Source organism: Bos javanicus, chromosome 24, assembly GCF_032452875.1.
Source record: "Bos javanicus breed banteng chromosome 24, ARS-OSU_banteng_1.0, whole genome shotgun sequence".
Taxonomy (NCBI): Eukaryota; Metazoa; Chordata; class Mammalia; order Artiodactyla; family Bovidae; genus Bos; species Bos javanicus.
The window spans coordinates 49,546,425-49,561,747 of NC_083891.1; the positions used below are offsets into that span (position 1 = coordinate 49,546,425).

At 49.5% G+C, this 15,323-nt stretch overlaps 1 protein-coding gene across 5 annotated transcripts in view; it reads right to left on the reverse strand.

The window, feature by feature from the left end:
* Positions 1–15,323, reverse strand: part of MYO5B (myosin VB) — a 335,372-nt gene that overhangs the window by 103,335 nt on the left and 216,714 nt on the right. For all 5 annotated transcript variants that reach the window (XM_061400147.1, XM_061400145.1, XM_061400148.1 and 2 more), the window contains exon 10: positions 10,288–10,553. In XM_061400147.1, coding sequence (XP_061256131.1) covers positions 10,288–10,553 — 266 coding nt within the window. The remainder of the gene's footprint in view (positions 1–10,287; positions 10,554–15,323) is intronic.

Here is a 15,323-nt window from a genome sequence, read left to right on the forward strand (position 1 = left end):
AGTGAGAGTCAGTTATGTGACTGGATGGATGTGATCACCCACCAAGCTGGGAGCATGATAATAGCATCAGCAGCTTTAGCCACAATGAATGGGGCCCCCATGCTTGCAGAGCAAGGGCAGCAGGCTAAGCAGGCGAGAAAGGGCAGAAATCCAGGAGGAAGAGGAACCTTTTTCTCATTCACGCACCTGGCTGAATGAGCTGGCAGGGACCCTGTGAATGGGCATCTACAGAGCACCAAGTTCCAGAGGCTTCATGGGCTCACTGAATACCCACAATCAACAAGAGTTGGGGTCTCTCACTAATCCATCCTACTGCTGAAAAACCAAATAACCTGTCCAAAGTCAGAGAGTCAGGAGACAGAAGAGACAATATTTGAACCCAGAGAGAGTGATTTCTGAGAGCACAGTAACTCAGAAAGGAGTAAAAGTTCTGTTTAAGAAAGAAGGAAGGGGACTTCCCTGGTGGTCCAGGGGTTAAGTGTCTGCCTTGCAATGCAGGGGACTCGGGTTCGATCCCTTGGGTCAGGGAACTAAGATCCCACCTGGCTCGGGGCAACTAAACCCATGCATCTCAACTAAAACCTGGAGTGGCCAAATAAATATTATAAAAAGAAGAAGAAAGGGGACGCTGTGCACCCAGGGGTGTGTTGCTCCCTGGGAATGTCGCCTTAGAGATCTGGACAGGCTGGGCTTGTGAAAGGACCAACATGCCTTTGGCGAGAGATTTACTGCACTCTTGCTTGGAAGAAGAAGAGAAAAAACATAAAAAGAAATGGCTGGTTCAAAGTCCAAATTCTGACTTCATGTAAAATGTCCAGGTTGTTACAGGATTTTACGGCTCTCAGTCATGTTCAGACGACTGTGTTTTGTGTAGGTTGTTCAACAGTGTTGTGCCAGGGGTGGGAGGAAAGGCCAGCCTCACAGAAGGCGTTCATTTAGAAGGAAGCAACGTCAAGGATCCATACAACTTCCTGAATTTGTGTTCTTTCACAGAAATCCTCACCAGCTCAGCAATTCTCATCTACCAAGATAATGTAATGATGTTTAATTGTGTAAGGTATGCAATAGTGCTCTCCTATTTTGGTATCCATTTTTCAATAAAGTTTTAATTATTGGCATAAACGGGGTTGCCCAGGTGGCACAGTGGTAAAGAATCTGCCTGCAATGCAGGAGATCCAGCTTTGATCCCTGGGTTGGGAAGATCTCCTGGAGAAGGAAATGGCAACCCACTCTAGTATTCTTGTCCGGAAAATTCCAGAGGAGCCTGGTGGGCTACAGTCCAAGGGATCACAAAGAGTCAGACATGACTGAGCATGCACATACACACCTATGGGCATAAATAAATAAGAAGGAAAGGGAGAGATAACTAGGAAGGGCTGTGGGCAAGAAGATAACTTCCCAGAGAAGGAAGTGTCTGAGCACGTGGAGATGGGGAGAACAGAGAACACCAAAGAGGGACCTGGGCTCCGGGCACAGGCTTCAACCTTCAGAACCTTCACAGCATTGGCCTTCCCACTGTTAGTATGGGCAACTGAATTTTCTCAATCTTACATAGAATTATGCCAAACCTTCCAAACAGATTGTGCTCCCTAACCGCCGCTCCCCAGTAGAAATGTTGGAGCCACCCCTGATGGGTTAGGGGGGGTGGTGGTGGTGGTGGTGGTAGAGAGTCAGCACCCTAAGCAGAAGGACCTGCAAAAATAAATGTGCCAACCATCCAACTGGGCTAGCTTGGTGCCCAGAACACATCAGAGGCTTCTCCACCTTCCCCCACCCCCGCACCGAAATATAAGACGAGCAAAGGCAGGAAATCATCTTGAAATCAAAGGAATCAACTGCTTGGAGACAACCACATTAAAAGAACAGCCTTTGGTCATGCCCATGGAAGACAAGTAATTCCAGGTCAATAAAACAGGATCAAAGTCGCAAAGTCCAAGCTGCAGGCAGTCCAGACCATGCAGGAGGGAGGCACTGGGTCGGCCAGCCGTCACCCTGGCTTAGGGTCCTCTCAGCCCAGATGATGGTCCTACAGACCCAGTCATGTCTCTTAGAACCTCATTTCCTCTCCCTACAGCCTCCTTTCTGCACCTCAAGAAAGGTTTCTGATGACAGCCAAGCCATAGAGGAACTTTTAATTAATAAAACCCAGAAGGAAGATAAAAGAGCCACCCTAGCAACTGGCCAGATAACAGCACTTGGGTGCACTTGCAGAGCCCGTATCAAGCTCCAAAGATAAAGGATTTAAATATATCCCACTCGTCATTTTAAAAGGTTTACATTGGTAGCACTCCACAAAGAACATTCTCATTAACTTGAGATGGCCTGAAATTAGCTCTTAATTTCCCTATTTCTAAGATATTATCTGGTAACAATTCCTCTGCCATCTAGGGTAATTATACTGTAATGCCAGCCTGCCAGAGATGAATGGATGAGGGGTTTGGGGAGCCCGGAAAATGTCTAAGATGACTGACCTCAGAAAAGGCCAGTTAGGGAGATAAGGCAACTTCTCTAAATGATCTCTTGTCATCAATAGAGATGACTTTTAAAAATAAATACAATGGATCCATTTATAGTTCACAGTAAAATATCACCAAGAAATTTATATGTGAGAGGGAACTGGATTTCCCCTGTAAAGTCAATGTTGAGAATATTTAGTCCAGAATCCTTGGGTGGGAGGGAGGTCAAGACACAGAATAAGGCTTAATGCTGGGGCCTGGGATCTATAGCCAAGGTGGTACAATTAACATTCCCACTTCCACGTTTGCCTATCTTCAAAGTAGAGCAAAAAAGTAGACAATTCCCTTCTCATTCTGCCTGACTTCAGGGTGGGGTAAGGGATACAAGTACCTCTATAAAAATAAGATAATGTCCATGGGAAAGTGAAACTGCAATAAAAAGAAGTCAACCTGTCACTCTGAGTTAATTACTAACCTCCATGAACCACTCCCTCCAGAGCAGAGAGGAGATGAGAGGCTTTGAAGGTTGGGAAACAGTTCTTCCCCCATGGCACAGGGCACAGGAATTAGACATTCTTAGCTTAGCTCTGTGTTTCTACCCTTCCACCAAAGCTCAAAAGAGAAGCTATGTGGTACAGGTTAGACATAGAGGGGGGCTGCTAGGGAATGACTGCCGAAAGTCAAGCAAGTCCTCTCAAGGTCTCTTTCCCTCCTGAAACCCATGAAATCTCACAAGGGCACCTCACAGTCTGTTAGGGAGGCCACCCCTTCGATCTCTTTCCTCAACAATCTGGGCACTGGCTGCACCTTAGAATGGGGGAACTTCAGTCCTGCTCCTGTGCTTCTCTCTGTGCCCAGAGGCCCACACATGGGACTTGTCCTTCAGGGAGAGCAAAGTTCTAGGCACTGTTCACATCCCCAGGTCAAGAACAGGTCTTCTGGAGGATCTAAGTCCATTCCGTCTGCAGTGTGCTCCAATTCCTGCCTCTCCCCCGTGTCTGAAAATCTGATATGGGGCAGGAAGATGCCCATCATATGGTAACTCTCTCCCAATCCATCAGTCAATTGTCCCAGGAAATGTAAGAGCTGCAAAAGGCAAATCATGAACCCTGCCCAAAAGAGAGAGCTATTAGGAAGACCCCAGGAAACCTCAACTAGTAGAGATTTGTAGGTGTTACAGGACTTTAAAGGAGGGTGAGCTCATGAGGGTGCTGGCAGGGACAGAGACAAATGGGACTTTACTGAAGCTTTAAGAGTATGTAGTGGTGTTTGGCTTCAGGCATGCTCCAAAGGGCTATGTCAGAGCAATTCCAGAAGGTTGAGCTTGACTTTCAAGCACTCAGAGTTACAAGGGTCTCCTGGAAGACTCAGAGATTCCAGGGAGAACCCGTTGCAAGAGGTAATCTGCTGGATCTGGGCACCTTGGGCTGGCTATGCATGTCTACCCTGAAGAAGACATGTCCAGGGATCTTCTGGGCTGTCCAAGCTTGGGTCACTGTTCACAGGCTTCAGGGCAAATGCAATCACTGACTTCTCCCCCTCCACCCTCCATGAAACCTTTCCATACTGGACAGAGGGAGGGGATAGGTTGTCTTCTCCAAATAAATCACTTAGGATCATGAAGTTATCTTTCAGTCTGTTTTGAAAGAGTGAGACCAAGAAAGAAAAATAACAAAGAAACAAAGAATTTCCATCAAAAGGACGGAGGAAAATGGTGAACTTGAGAAATTTACTTAAAATATATCATTTAAGGCAACTTGTGGAATGGTATAAAACATTTGCAAATCATATTTCTGAAAAGGAGTTAATATTCAGAATATATAAAGAAGTCCTACAACACAAAAACAAAAAAAGTAAATAACTTAATTTAAAAATGAGCCAAGAACTTAAAACATTTCTCTATAAAGATACACAAATGGCCAAGAAGCATAGGAAAAGATGATCAAAATTATTAGAGAAATGCATAACAAAACCATAATCATACCTATCAAATACATATCAAAATCACTTCAGACTTACTAGGATGGCTACTATAAACAAACAAACAGAAACAACAAGAGCTGGCAAGGATGTAGAGAAACTAGAACCTCTGGGCACTACCAGTAAAAATGTAGCGTGGTGCAGCTACTATAAAACAACATGGAGTTTTCTCAAAGAATTAAAAATAGAAGCACTATATTCCTACATAATCCTCAGATGATTAAAAATAGGATTACTACATAATCCAGCAATCCTACTTCTGGCTATATATCTTAAAGAGTTTAAAAGAAGAGATATTTGCACACCCTTCCTTGTTCATTCCAGCAGTATCACAATAGCCAAGAGGTAGAAGCAGCCCAAACATCCATCAGTGGATGGATAAAGAACATGTGGTACAGGCATACAACTTAGTACTATTCACCTTGAAAAAAGAAGGAAATCCTGCCGCACACTACAACATGGTTGAACCTTGAGGACATTAGGCTAAGCGAAATAAGCCAGTCACAAGAAGGTAAGTATTGTATGATTTCATTTACATGAAATATGTAGAGTTGTCAAAATTATAGAGACAGAAAGTCCTTTCTCCTAGGTTGTGGGGAAGAGAAGACAGGAATTGTTTAACGGGTATAGAGTTTTAGTTTTTCCAACATGAAAAAGTTCTAGAGATCAACTGCACAAAAATGTGAATACACTTGAGGTTATTGAATTGTATACAAAAAGTGGTTAAGATGGTAAATTTTATGTTGTGTGGGTTTTTAAACTACAATTAAAAAAATTTTTTTAACATAAATCATTAGAAAACATTGAATAGGATGCAAATTTAAAGTTAGGCAATACGCGAGAAAGTAACACAAGAACTGGGAAGGATACGAGATTCCAGCAAACCCATTTCCTGTTCTGGGGGCCCATGCTTCCCTCAGCATCAGGCAGGAATCTATCCTTGCCTTGCTCCAGAAGTCTCCAGCATCAACTGTCCTCGTCAAGAATGAGCTGGCCAAAGCTGAAGCCTCCTGCCACCTTGGCATTTTGAAGGCTCAGGTCAAAGACAAATAAATGTGTACCTTTTTCAAACTGGAGCCATTTATTTCTCATTGCCTCGAGGAGGGGAGAGGAACAAAAAATTATGACTGCAATTAACGAAGCCTGTAGAGGCAAATGCACGTTAATGCGACTTGAAAGGGAAACCCCAGCTAAGAGCTGCCTGGTCTGTCCTGTGAATTTCCACCCCTGCCTTGTAAGAAAGACCCTGCAGGCAGCTTCACAGGTCTGCAGTCAAGGAAGAGAGCTTGGCTTGGGTTGGCTAAATTGCTCTGGCTGTGGCTTGCCTTGCACTTTTTGGGACCTGAGGCAGGGGAGTGAGAGGTGGCAGGGGAGCGAGAGGCGGCAGGGGGTGGGGGGTGGGGGGTGGAGACTTCTACCAGGACACTGGGTGTGTAGGAGTGTCCAGAGGAGCCTGAGGACAGGGCCTCTGAGCAGGGGGCTCGTCAGAGTGGTGGTGGAGGCGGCAGTGGCCCACATAATTGATTCAGGTGCTTACAGCCTTTTCTACTGTCTGAACAAACCGCCCGTCAGAGCATCATGATAAGCGGAGGCATGTATGTGTGATGCTGGCTCACATGCCGCTTGCTTATATATACGGAAGTGAGTGTTTATTCATTCTAGCTACAGGTTCTATAGTAACACTTGGAACATTTATAGGAAAACCTGGAGTGGCTCACCTACACTATGTACAACCTGCTTCCAGGATGAGCCTGACTGATGAGCCCGAAACGCTCTAGCCAGGGGAGATCCCCTGGAGAAGGGATAGGCTACCCACTCCAGTATTCTTGGGCTTCCCTTGTGACTCAGCTGGGAAAGAATCTGCCTGCAATGCAGGTTCGATCCCTGGATTGGGAAGATCCCCTGGAGAAGAGAAAGGCCACCCACTCCAGTATTCTGGGCTGGAGAATTCTATGGACTGTATAGTCCACAGGGTTGCAAAGAGTTGGACACAACTGAGTGACTTTCTCTTTCAGAGAGGGAGAGAACCCTTTATTCCTTTCGTCTTCATTAGTGGGATTTAATGTATTCAGAATCCCACCCCCGCCCTCCTTGCCACTCTCTCCAGCTTCCACAAGCTCTCTTTTGCCCACAGGTGACAAGGAGCCGTAAGAAAGTAGAAAAGCATTAGGTCATCCCAAGGGCATCTTCTGTTGCATCACGGTGTCCCCGTACTCGGGCTGAGACACCACGCAGGAGATGGCGGGAGATAGGGTCTCCTTCCTCTCCAGGGACTTGGGTGGGAAACTCAAAAATAAAAAATAATGCTGGAGTTTGGGGATGCCATGGAAGAATCCCTTCCCGTAGCCATACTGTTTGTAAATACATCCTAGCGACAGGAAGGCGCTTGAGAGGGGAGGGAGGTGGTCAGAGAGGGCGACAGCTAGTGTCGGGTGTGGGGCCCACTCTCAGGAAGCTGAGAGCACCAGGCTCAGTGGGTTTCTCAGAGCATGTCTCTTCTGAAGGCTTCTGAAAGACACCCAGCAGGTGTGTAAGTCCAAAGGAAATAAAGCAGAAAGACGGCATGACTGGGAGGGGAGAGGACTGCAAGCAGCTCAGTGTAAATCTCAAACTTCCACCAAATGCTGCCATTTTCCCCCAGGTTAATAAATGATGTCACTGACCTGTTGGATCAAAGCCAGTACCTCCAAGGGGGGATTCAGGACGGGGGACACGTGTACACCTGTGGCTGATTCGTGTTGATGTATGGTGAAAGCCACTACGATATTGTAATTAGCCTCCAATTAAAACAAATAAATTAATTAAAAAAAACCCAATACCTCCAGATTCAAGTCACTTGCTTTCTTGCGGTGAAGTTTTTGGTTTTAATCTCCTAAGAGTTCATTCCACACCCTCTGACCAGAAAAGAAAGCCCAAATTTATACAACGATTTCTCAGCAGCCCAGAACTGCTGAGGAGCATGCGTATGCAGCATCAAGGTTGTCCGTAAGCGCTTTGGCAACCAACGGCCCAGTCCGATGGCAGCAAGTTAACCCTGAACCTACCTCGCCATCCTGAACTCTGCCCACAGCGCGTGAGGCCGACTGACTGAGCGGCTGGAGGAGGAACTGTGTGTGGCATCTGTCTTCCCAGGAGGAGGCGAACCACTTTCTAAATATGACCGCTTTATGACGAGGTTCGAAAAAGTAAGTTAGCTTCCGAGAAAGAACAAGGACTTTAAACAGAGAAAACAGCACAGCATGCCTGGAAGGAAGAACCAGGGGAGGGAATGCCTGAGAGGGCTTGACCAGGGGCTCCTGCAGGGGGACCTGGTCTCACTGGAAAGCTGCCAGAAGTTCTCAGAGGAACCCAGGGCTACATGGAGATGAGGGCGACAGGTCAGAAGCCTGCCCCAGAAACAGGACACAGAGTCCTGTGGATCCCCATTCCTCCACCAACAAGCGCCCCTTCAAACCACAGACAAGTCTCCCCTGTGATCTACTTCTCCCCTTTGCGCGGTCACAGGGCCTTAGAGAAAATGAACTCCGTTATAAAAACCAATAAACTAAATGGTCAGGAACTTCTGTAGCTGTCCAGTGGTTAGACTTCGCCTTCCAATGCAGGGGTTGCAGGTCTGACCCCTGGTCTGTGAGCTGAGATCCTACATGCCCTACGGCCAAAAAAACCAAAAGGTAAAACAGAAGCAATATTGTAACAAATTCAATGAAGACTTCAAAATGGTCCACGTTTAAAAAAAAAAAAAATCTTAAAAAAATTAAACGGCAAATACAAACACACAATCCCAGCTTGCCAAGGGCCCAGCTGACACCTCAGACTCGGCAGCACCAGGCGCCCAACTCACAGTCACCCCCGCTCCTCGTTAGTAAGCAAAGCCTCTCACTGGGGACCCCTTGGAAGGGGGGGCAACCGTCTGTAAACTCAGGACTGCTGAGACAGTAGGCACCACTAACAGAAGCGAGGCGTGACAGTGTACAGCGTATCAGGAGCACTACAGCCATAGTATTTCTACGTGCTACTAACAACCAGGAGTCTCCACGTTAATCTTCCCACACTGAAAACTCAAGAAAAAAACCAGATTCTTGCCCAGGGAGATTAAGAGAACCGGGTCAGATGTGGCCACTTAACTTTCTCTGGGTCTTACATCAGAAGGCAGTGCTAAAGCGCAGTTTTCTGGAAACTCAGTTACCTGAAAATGCTCATGGCACAGGGATGAAGGACAGAATTCGCCGCTGACAGCTCAGCAGTGCATTCCCAGGGCATACAGGCTCTTCTGCACGGCTCTGCCCAGGGAAATCGGAAGGACTGAGCCAAAGCGGCAGCAACGGAGCAGAGGGTAAGCAGGGTGTCCACAGCCACTCAGCAAGGGCCCTGCAGAGCGCCGAGAGGGAGCGTTGTCCTGGCTCCCCAGGCCATCCTCCCCTGTGCTCCTCCTCGCCTACGAGGTGCCTTTTTCCCTACCATCCAGACCGAACTCCTCTTCCCCAAGTGGCTCCCCCACCACCCGGGTTCTCTTCTCTCTCTGAAAGACCCAGTTCAAGCCTCACCTTCCACAGGAAACCTGTCCTGACTGTGCCAACAAGCATGCGCTCTTCTGCCTTGATGCTCGCACAGCACTAAGTGTGCAAACCCTCACATGGACCCTGCTACAATTTCTTCTGTTGTCTCTTGTATTACTCTCATGCAGTGACTTAATTCTTTAGCAAGTTCTCAAGGCCTTTGCGATGCCAGAAATCACGTGTCCTTCTTGCATTCCTGCCATGGTGTGTGACACAGTTTCACTGGAAGCCCCGTGATGATCGCGAGCAGCAGAGATGGAGCCAGGCAGCCTCTCCCTCTGCTCAGGGAAGCAGCTGCTTCCAGAGGAGGTTCTCCTCTGCTACAGTCGGACATAGGCAAGTGCCAGCCCACCGGTCCACCACACGCTCGATTCATCACGGCTTTTACAACGCCGCACTGCTATGGGTCTGAATTCCAATTTGAAGACAGAAGCCATGACTCTTAGGATATAAAGAATTCAGGGGGATTTCATCTATCATTAGCTTCATGAGGGCAGGACATTGATCATAAGAGAAGCGCCAGTGAGGTTTAAACCCAGTATGCGTCTTTTTAAGCAACTCCAGAAGGACCTGGAATGAATTTCAGAGAGACTGTGGCTCTGTTAGTTTTGAGCAATGGAAACTCAAGACCAGAGGGGCTGTGATCTGCAGAGGGTCATTCAGTGAGCTGGTGATGGCTCTGAGTCAAAAAGGCAGTCTCCCAGTGCCTATTGAAGTACACTATCCATGTGCCAGGTTGCCTCTCCCTGCAAGATACACTACGATAACAGTCGTTTCCACTAGGCTAGAACTGAATGACTACCCACAGTATCAACCTGTACAGCACTGGGCACAACTACAGCACTAAAGCAATCACCCTGACTGGTGATACAGTGAATGAGGCTGGACGACAGACTTAAATAAAACATAACTGAAACACAAAACCTGAATGCAAGGTCATAGAAACCTCCGGGCTGATACTGGGCTAGCCCCCACCCTCTCTGAACCTCAGTGTCCCAGTAGGACAAAGGGGTGCCTGCAGGGTTTCTCAGTAAGGAAGCCACCGGTGCTTGACATGGTCCACTTTTCTGTGGGACTGTCCTCCATACTATCGGACACCTAGCACCCTGGCCTTGGGCCACCAAGTGCCAGTAGTGACCCAGTCACTGTGACAACCACAACCTCAAATGCCCCCTCCCCTCCGTATTTCACAATCCCCTGGTTGAGAACCCTCAAGAAGGTCTCCGAGGTCCCCGCTGGCTGGAAGATGCCAGCAGGAAGACACCAGCGACCGGCAGGAAGTGGCGCAGGCCTACCCGTAGATGTCCAGGACTCCAATGAAGGAGTGCTGCTTGAGGGAGGTGTGCAGGGCCTTATTGACATGCTCCACGATCCAGTGGAACAGCTGGGCATAGATGTGCTTGGCCAGGGCGTCGCGCGCGTTGACCACCTGCTGCAGGGACATGGTCTTGACGTAGGTCTCCGAGGTGGTGACCAGCTTGCGATGGCACAGCCAGTGCTCCATCTGACTGAGCTCCACGCCCAGCAGGCGGCAGAAGTCGCTTAGGTGTTCATCCTCAGGCTGGAAGAGACCCAGGAGAAGGGTTCAGGAGGGGCGTGGAGGACAGACCACACCCTCTCCCCTCTCGCCAACTCTAGGCCCCTCAGAACCCCATCCCATCTCCAGCCACTGCCCCAGCCATCTCCTGCACTCTCACACCACTGAGTGATCATCAGGGCCCAGAGAGTGTGGCTCAAACTGATAATACCTGCTGGTGTTAGTCGCTCAGTCGTGTCCTACTCTTTGCAATCCTGTGGACTGTAGCCCACCAGGCTCCTCTGTCCATGGGACTCTCCAGGCAAGAATACTGGAGTGGGTTGCCATTTCCTTCTCCAGGGGATCTTCCCAAGCCAGGGATGGAACAAGGCTCTCCCACACTGCAGGCGGACTCTTTACCCACTGAGCCACCAGGGAAGCCCTAAGGACCTGCTAAGGACCAAGTAATCAGCAGGGCTTTAAAAAACACCTCTGCGTTTGCCCTGTCCCTGCCTCCACTGCCAGCGGCTGCAGGGTAACGGGAGGAGAGGGTTTTCGAGTGAAGGAAGCAGAATGAGAACTGAGAGCTTAGGAATGGATAATCCACCAAGAGTAAGGGGCTAGAAGGCAGAATCACAGTGATTGCAACTTCCAGCTGCAGAGTAGTGCTCTGTCCACAGCCCAGGAGAGGGCCTCAGTTTCGAGCACTATCTCAAACTGACCCACGGCCCAGAGCAGCATGCTCAGCAACAAGCCCTGGGCTGACCACCCCTACCCCATCGGCAATAGCGCACTGACACTGCCTTTGTCCTAAGTTGCCAAGCAGAGCTGCTTTCACCTTAACCTCAGACTTACACTAAACTTATATGTGATACTAAACTCATAGCCCCAAACTTCCTAATATTCTTTAAGCACTTGCCACGTGGGGAAAAAAAAAGTGATTTTAGGTGGAAAGCTAGGACAAATGGTAAAAGTAAGGGACCAGTTTGACCAGGGAAGAACACTTGGGATGCTATAACTTATATTCACGTTTAGAGCTGGGAAAAATAGGAACGCCTTGCCATACAGGCAGGAAGCTGAGTCCCAGAGAAGTGCAAGAACTCACCCAGGTAGCCAGCTGCACGTGATCCTGACCCTTACTGACCCAAAGTACCAATCTTACCACGTGGCCCTTGAGTCACTGATAACCAAGTCACCCAGAGTCTTATTTCACCCAAGTGTAAGAGTCTCCTGGGTCACCCTTGCTGCCCATTCACGACTCCCCCCAGAAAACCTGCTTCTCCTCTCCAGGTTCTTGCTGTATTCATTTCCACATCTGAATCCCCCAGGGAAAGCTGATAACCCAGCCATGAGCCTGCTGGAGAGCTTCAGGACTCCGAGGTGGAAAGGCAATCCAGGAACATCATGAGCTACCTCCTAATGGCCCTGAATTGCTTGTGGGACTCATTTTCTGATGAGACTGCCATGGAAGATGTAAATGTGGGGCCTGTCCGATGAAAATTAACACAGATAACTGTACCACTTTCCCAGGCCATTTTTTCCCTCCTACAGATACTTAAAATCCGTCTACCCAAATACACACAATTACAAAACAATAAAATGTCAGAGTAGGAAAGAACCTCCCCAAATCAGGAAGGCCACAGGTTTTCCAGAGTATGGCTTGTGGAGTAATAGTTACAAAGACCAGTAATTGGCTGTACCCAACACAAGTGCAGGGGTGGGGAGAGTGACTGTAAGTTGAACATGGGAGGGGCTTGTTAACATACCCTGTCTCACACACACACACACACACACACACACACACACAGAGATTTCACAGAGCATTTCCTGAACTTAATTGACAAAGACCCTTAACTTCCTAAGAAATTGCCTAGGGTTAATTTAAGGTTCTCAGGAAAATACTTAGGGATCATCATTCTAATCCAATCCCCTTTATTTTTCACATGAGGAAAAACCAGGGTGAAATAGAAGACCTGCCTGTGGCCCAGAGCTCCTAACCAGGCTTCAAGCGTGGGCAGAGAATCAGCTTGGGCTGGGGGCGTGGGAGGACTCTGCCTTTTCACTCACTCAGCTGGTGGGGCAGCTGTGGCCACTTCTGGCCAAGAGCCTTCTAACCCTGCAGCTCTCCCCCACCCCCGCACCACCACCCGCCCTCTCCTGCAAACAGAAAGCCCTATGTGATAGCATTAAGTGCCTGGGGACAGCTTGGCAGGCAACAGGTTCAGAGGTAGCAGGTGTCCAACTTGTTAATCTGACCTGTTACCAAGAAGTCCTTAACTGCTAGGCAAAGCACTGAGCTGCATTCTCTGATATGTAAACGGCCCGCTAGCAGCAAACATGACCGCCCAAGGCCTGCCCGCAGCCTCTCTCCCCTCCCTGTCATCTCTCAGGTGAATGCAGTACAGAAAGAACCATGAGTTCTGGAACTTTCTGATCATCACCACGGGATGGGTTCTTATCCGCTGTGGTAGGGCATGGCTTGGCCGTAGATACTTCTGACTGTTGATTAAAGGTGATGACTGAAACTGATTTAATGCCATGCAATTACATTTAAGCTTAATTAAATGATGCTAAACCCATCAAAAATGGCCAGCATCATAGGCAGCAGATGAGTTTTGTGGGCTCCAATCGCCAAATTCAAGTAACAAATTGCCTCTGGTGTCCAAGTAATTGCATGCTGCTGCATCTCCAAGGTAACTGTGGCAGGCAGGGAACATATTTTCATGCTTTAATTACAAATAAAAACTACCGAGCAGAAGGCACAGTGCATCTGGACCGACAGCCTTTCCAGCAGGAGGTCCACCCTATGTACCCGAGGCACAAACCGGAATCGCTACCAACCATTTAGTGAAGCATTTCCCGAGCGCACACGGCATGCTCAGCGCTGTGCCGGGCACCAAGGGGGCGGACCCCAGGCTGGTGCAGGACCACCCAACCCCCGGGGGCCAAGAAGCAAGGCTGGCAGTGGTCTGGGGGAGAGAGCACTGGCCAGGCTCTGACTTGGCTTTGCCTTGAACCGTCATGATGACCTTAGAGAAAGAGTTCCTCTCTCTGGGTCTTAGGTTCTCCAGTCCTGTGAACGGAGGGCGATGTAACAACAAGGATGAGAACAGTCAAGAACTCAAGCCCTTGAGCCTTGTGCCAAGCGCCCCCACCTGCAGAAGGAGACACAGACTCAAAGGGGAGTCACTATCAGTAAACGGCAGAACCCGAGTTTGAACCCTGGCAGTCCTGACCCAAGACTTCTCTCTCCCAGTTAGTTCTCGACACAGCCTCTAACTGGAGAGCGAGACCTGCCTAGACCACAGACCTGTGCTCAAATCCTCTGACTCCCATCACCTCTCAGGGAAGGGCCTCCTGCACCACGTGGCGTCCACGCCTCCAGCTGCCAGGCGTCCTCCTCCATCCCTTCACCACCATCTGTGTCCTCTGTCCCCTCTCCAAGTGTGCCCGCTACCCCTCCTTCACAGCCTTTGCACACACACTTGCGGGTGCCAGTGTGCGTCAGGACTGGAGAACAGGAGACACGGTCCCTGAGCTTAGAGGGGGAAGCGGGCATCCATGTGCTGCCACCAGCGAACATTCACGTGCCTTCTCCCTTGAAGGTCCCTGCAGAGGCTGGTGTGGGAGATCCACTAGAAGATCAGAGCAACACTTCACTACTAGCAGAGCCTTAGCTTTCGAGGGAGAGGGCCCCACCCCACCCCCGAGCACAGGTGCCCAGAGGCTCTCTGGCCCTGGTCCTCCCACTTCGCCGTCAACCCCGCCCAGGGCCCCTCCACTGTCTCACTGCGCCCCGCTGAGCCGAGGGAGCCCCGAGAGCCACCCATCTGCTTAGCGGGTGTCCATGGAGTCCTGGGCCCTGTGCTGGGTGCTGGCGGGACCACAGTCAGCAGAACAGTCCATGTTCTCATGGGCTTTGGAGTCTCACGAGGGACAGAGATGCAGCAAATCAGCACATAATAAATGTAAAAGTACAACCACCCTGAGAGGGTCGGAGGAGAGGGGTGAATGTGATAAGAACCCACGACGGGGGTGTGGCCAGGTTGTCACCTTGAGAAGAGGAGACTGGGGGTGGGGGTGTTGGGGGGAGGCCAGGGGACATCTGTCACTGTTCCTGCATTTCTCCACCGACACAGGAGCTCTCCAACGCCAATCTTCCCAGACTCACCTGTCCCCGGCATGAGCCAGAGTCTGGGTGCCCTGAGGAACCAGGGGGCATTTACAGGGGTGTGGGGGGTAGAGGGGCACAGACGCCCTGTGCTTCGCTGGCTCTAAATACTCAGGCCAGGGGTTGTCTGGCTTGTACTAGGGCCCATCCATCACTCCCCACATCAGAACGGCACCAGGTTCTCCACTCACCACAATCTGTCTCACAGCATCGTCACTGCCCTGTGACACACACACACGCGTACACACACAGGCACACGCACATCCACGTCTGGGGACACCAAGCACGGCCCAGCGCCAGCGTTTCCTGCTTTCACACGGACTGCAGGTTCCACGCTGAGGGTGCTGGCAGCCCTCCTCGGCTCCAAACCCAAAGCTGTTATTTCTCTTTTAGGGAAGATGTATGGGGGTGGGACGGGGCGATGAGCTCGGTCAAAGGTCTTCCGCTCCTTTGAGGCAGGGCCAGGTTTAGCAGAGTTATAAAATGCACAGCGGAAAAAGCATCAGCTTGTGAGTGGCGATGACACTCGTGCCCACGTTCATTATCCACAGCATTGTCTTCTGTACTTCCCCAGTTACTTCAGTTCTAAGTCTTTGCTAGCAAGAATCGTGCTTTGTACCTCCCAGGACTTGGCCATAAACGGA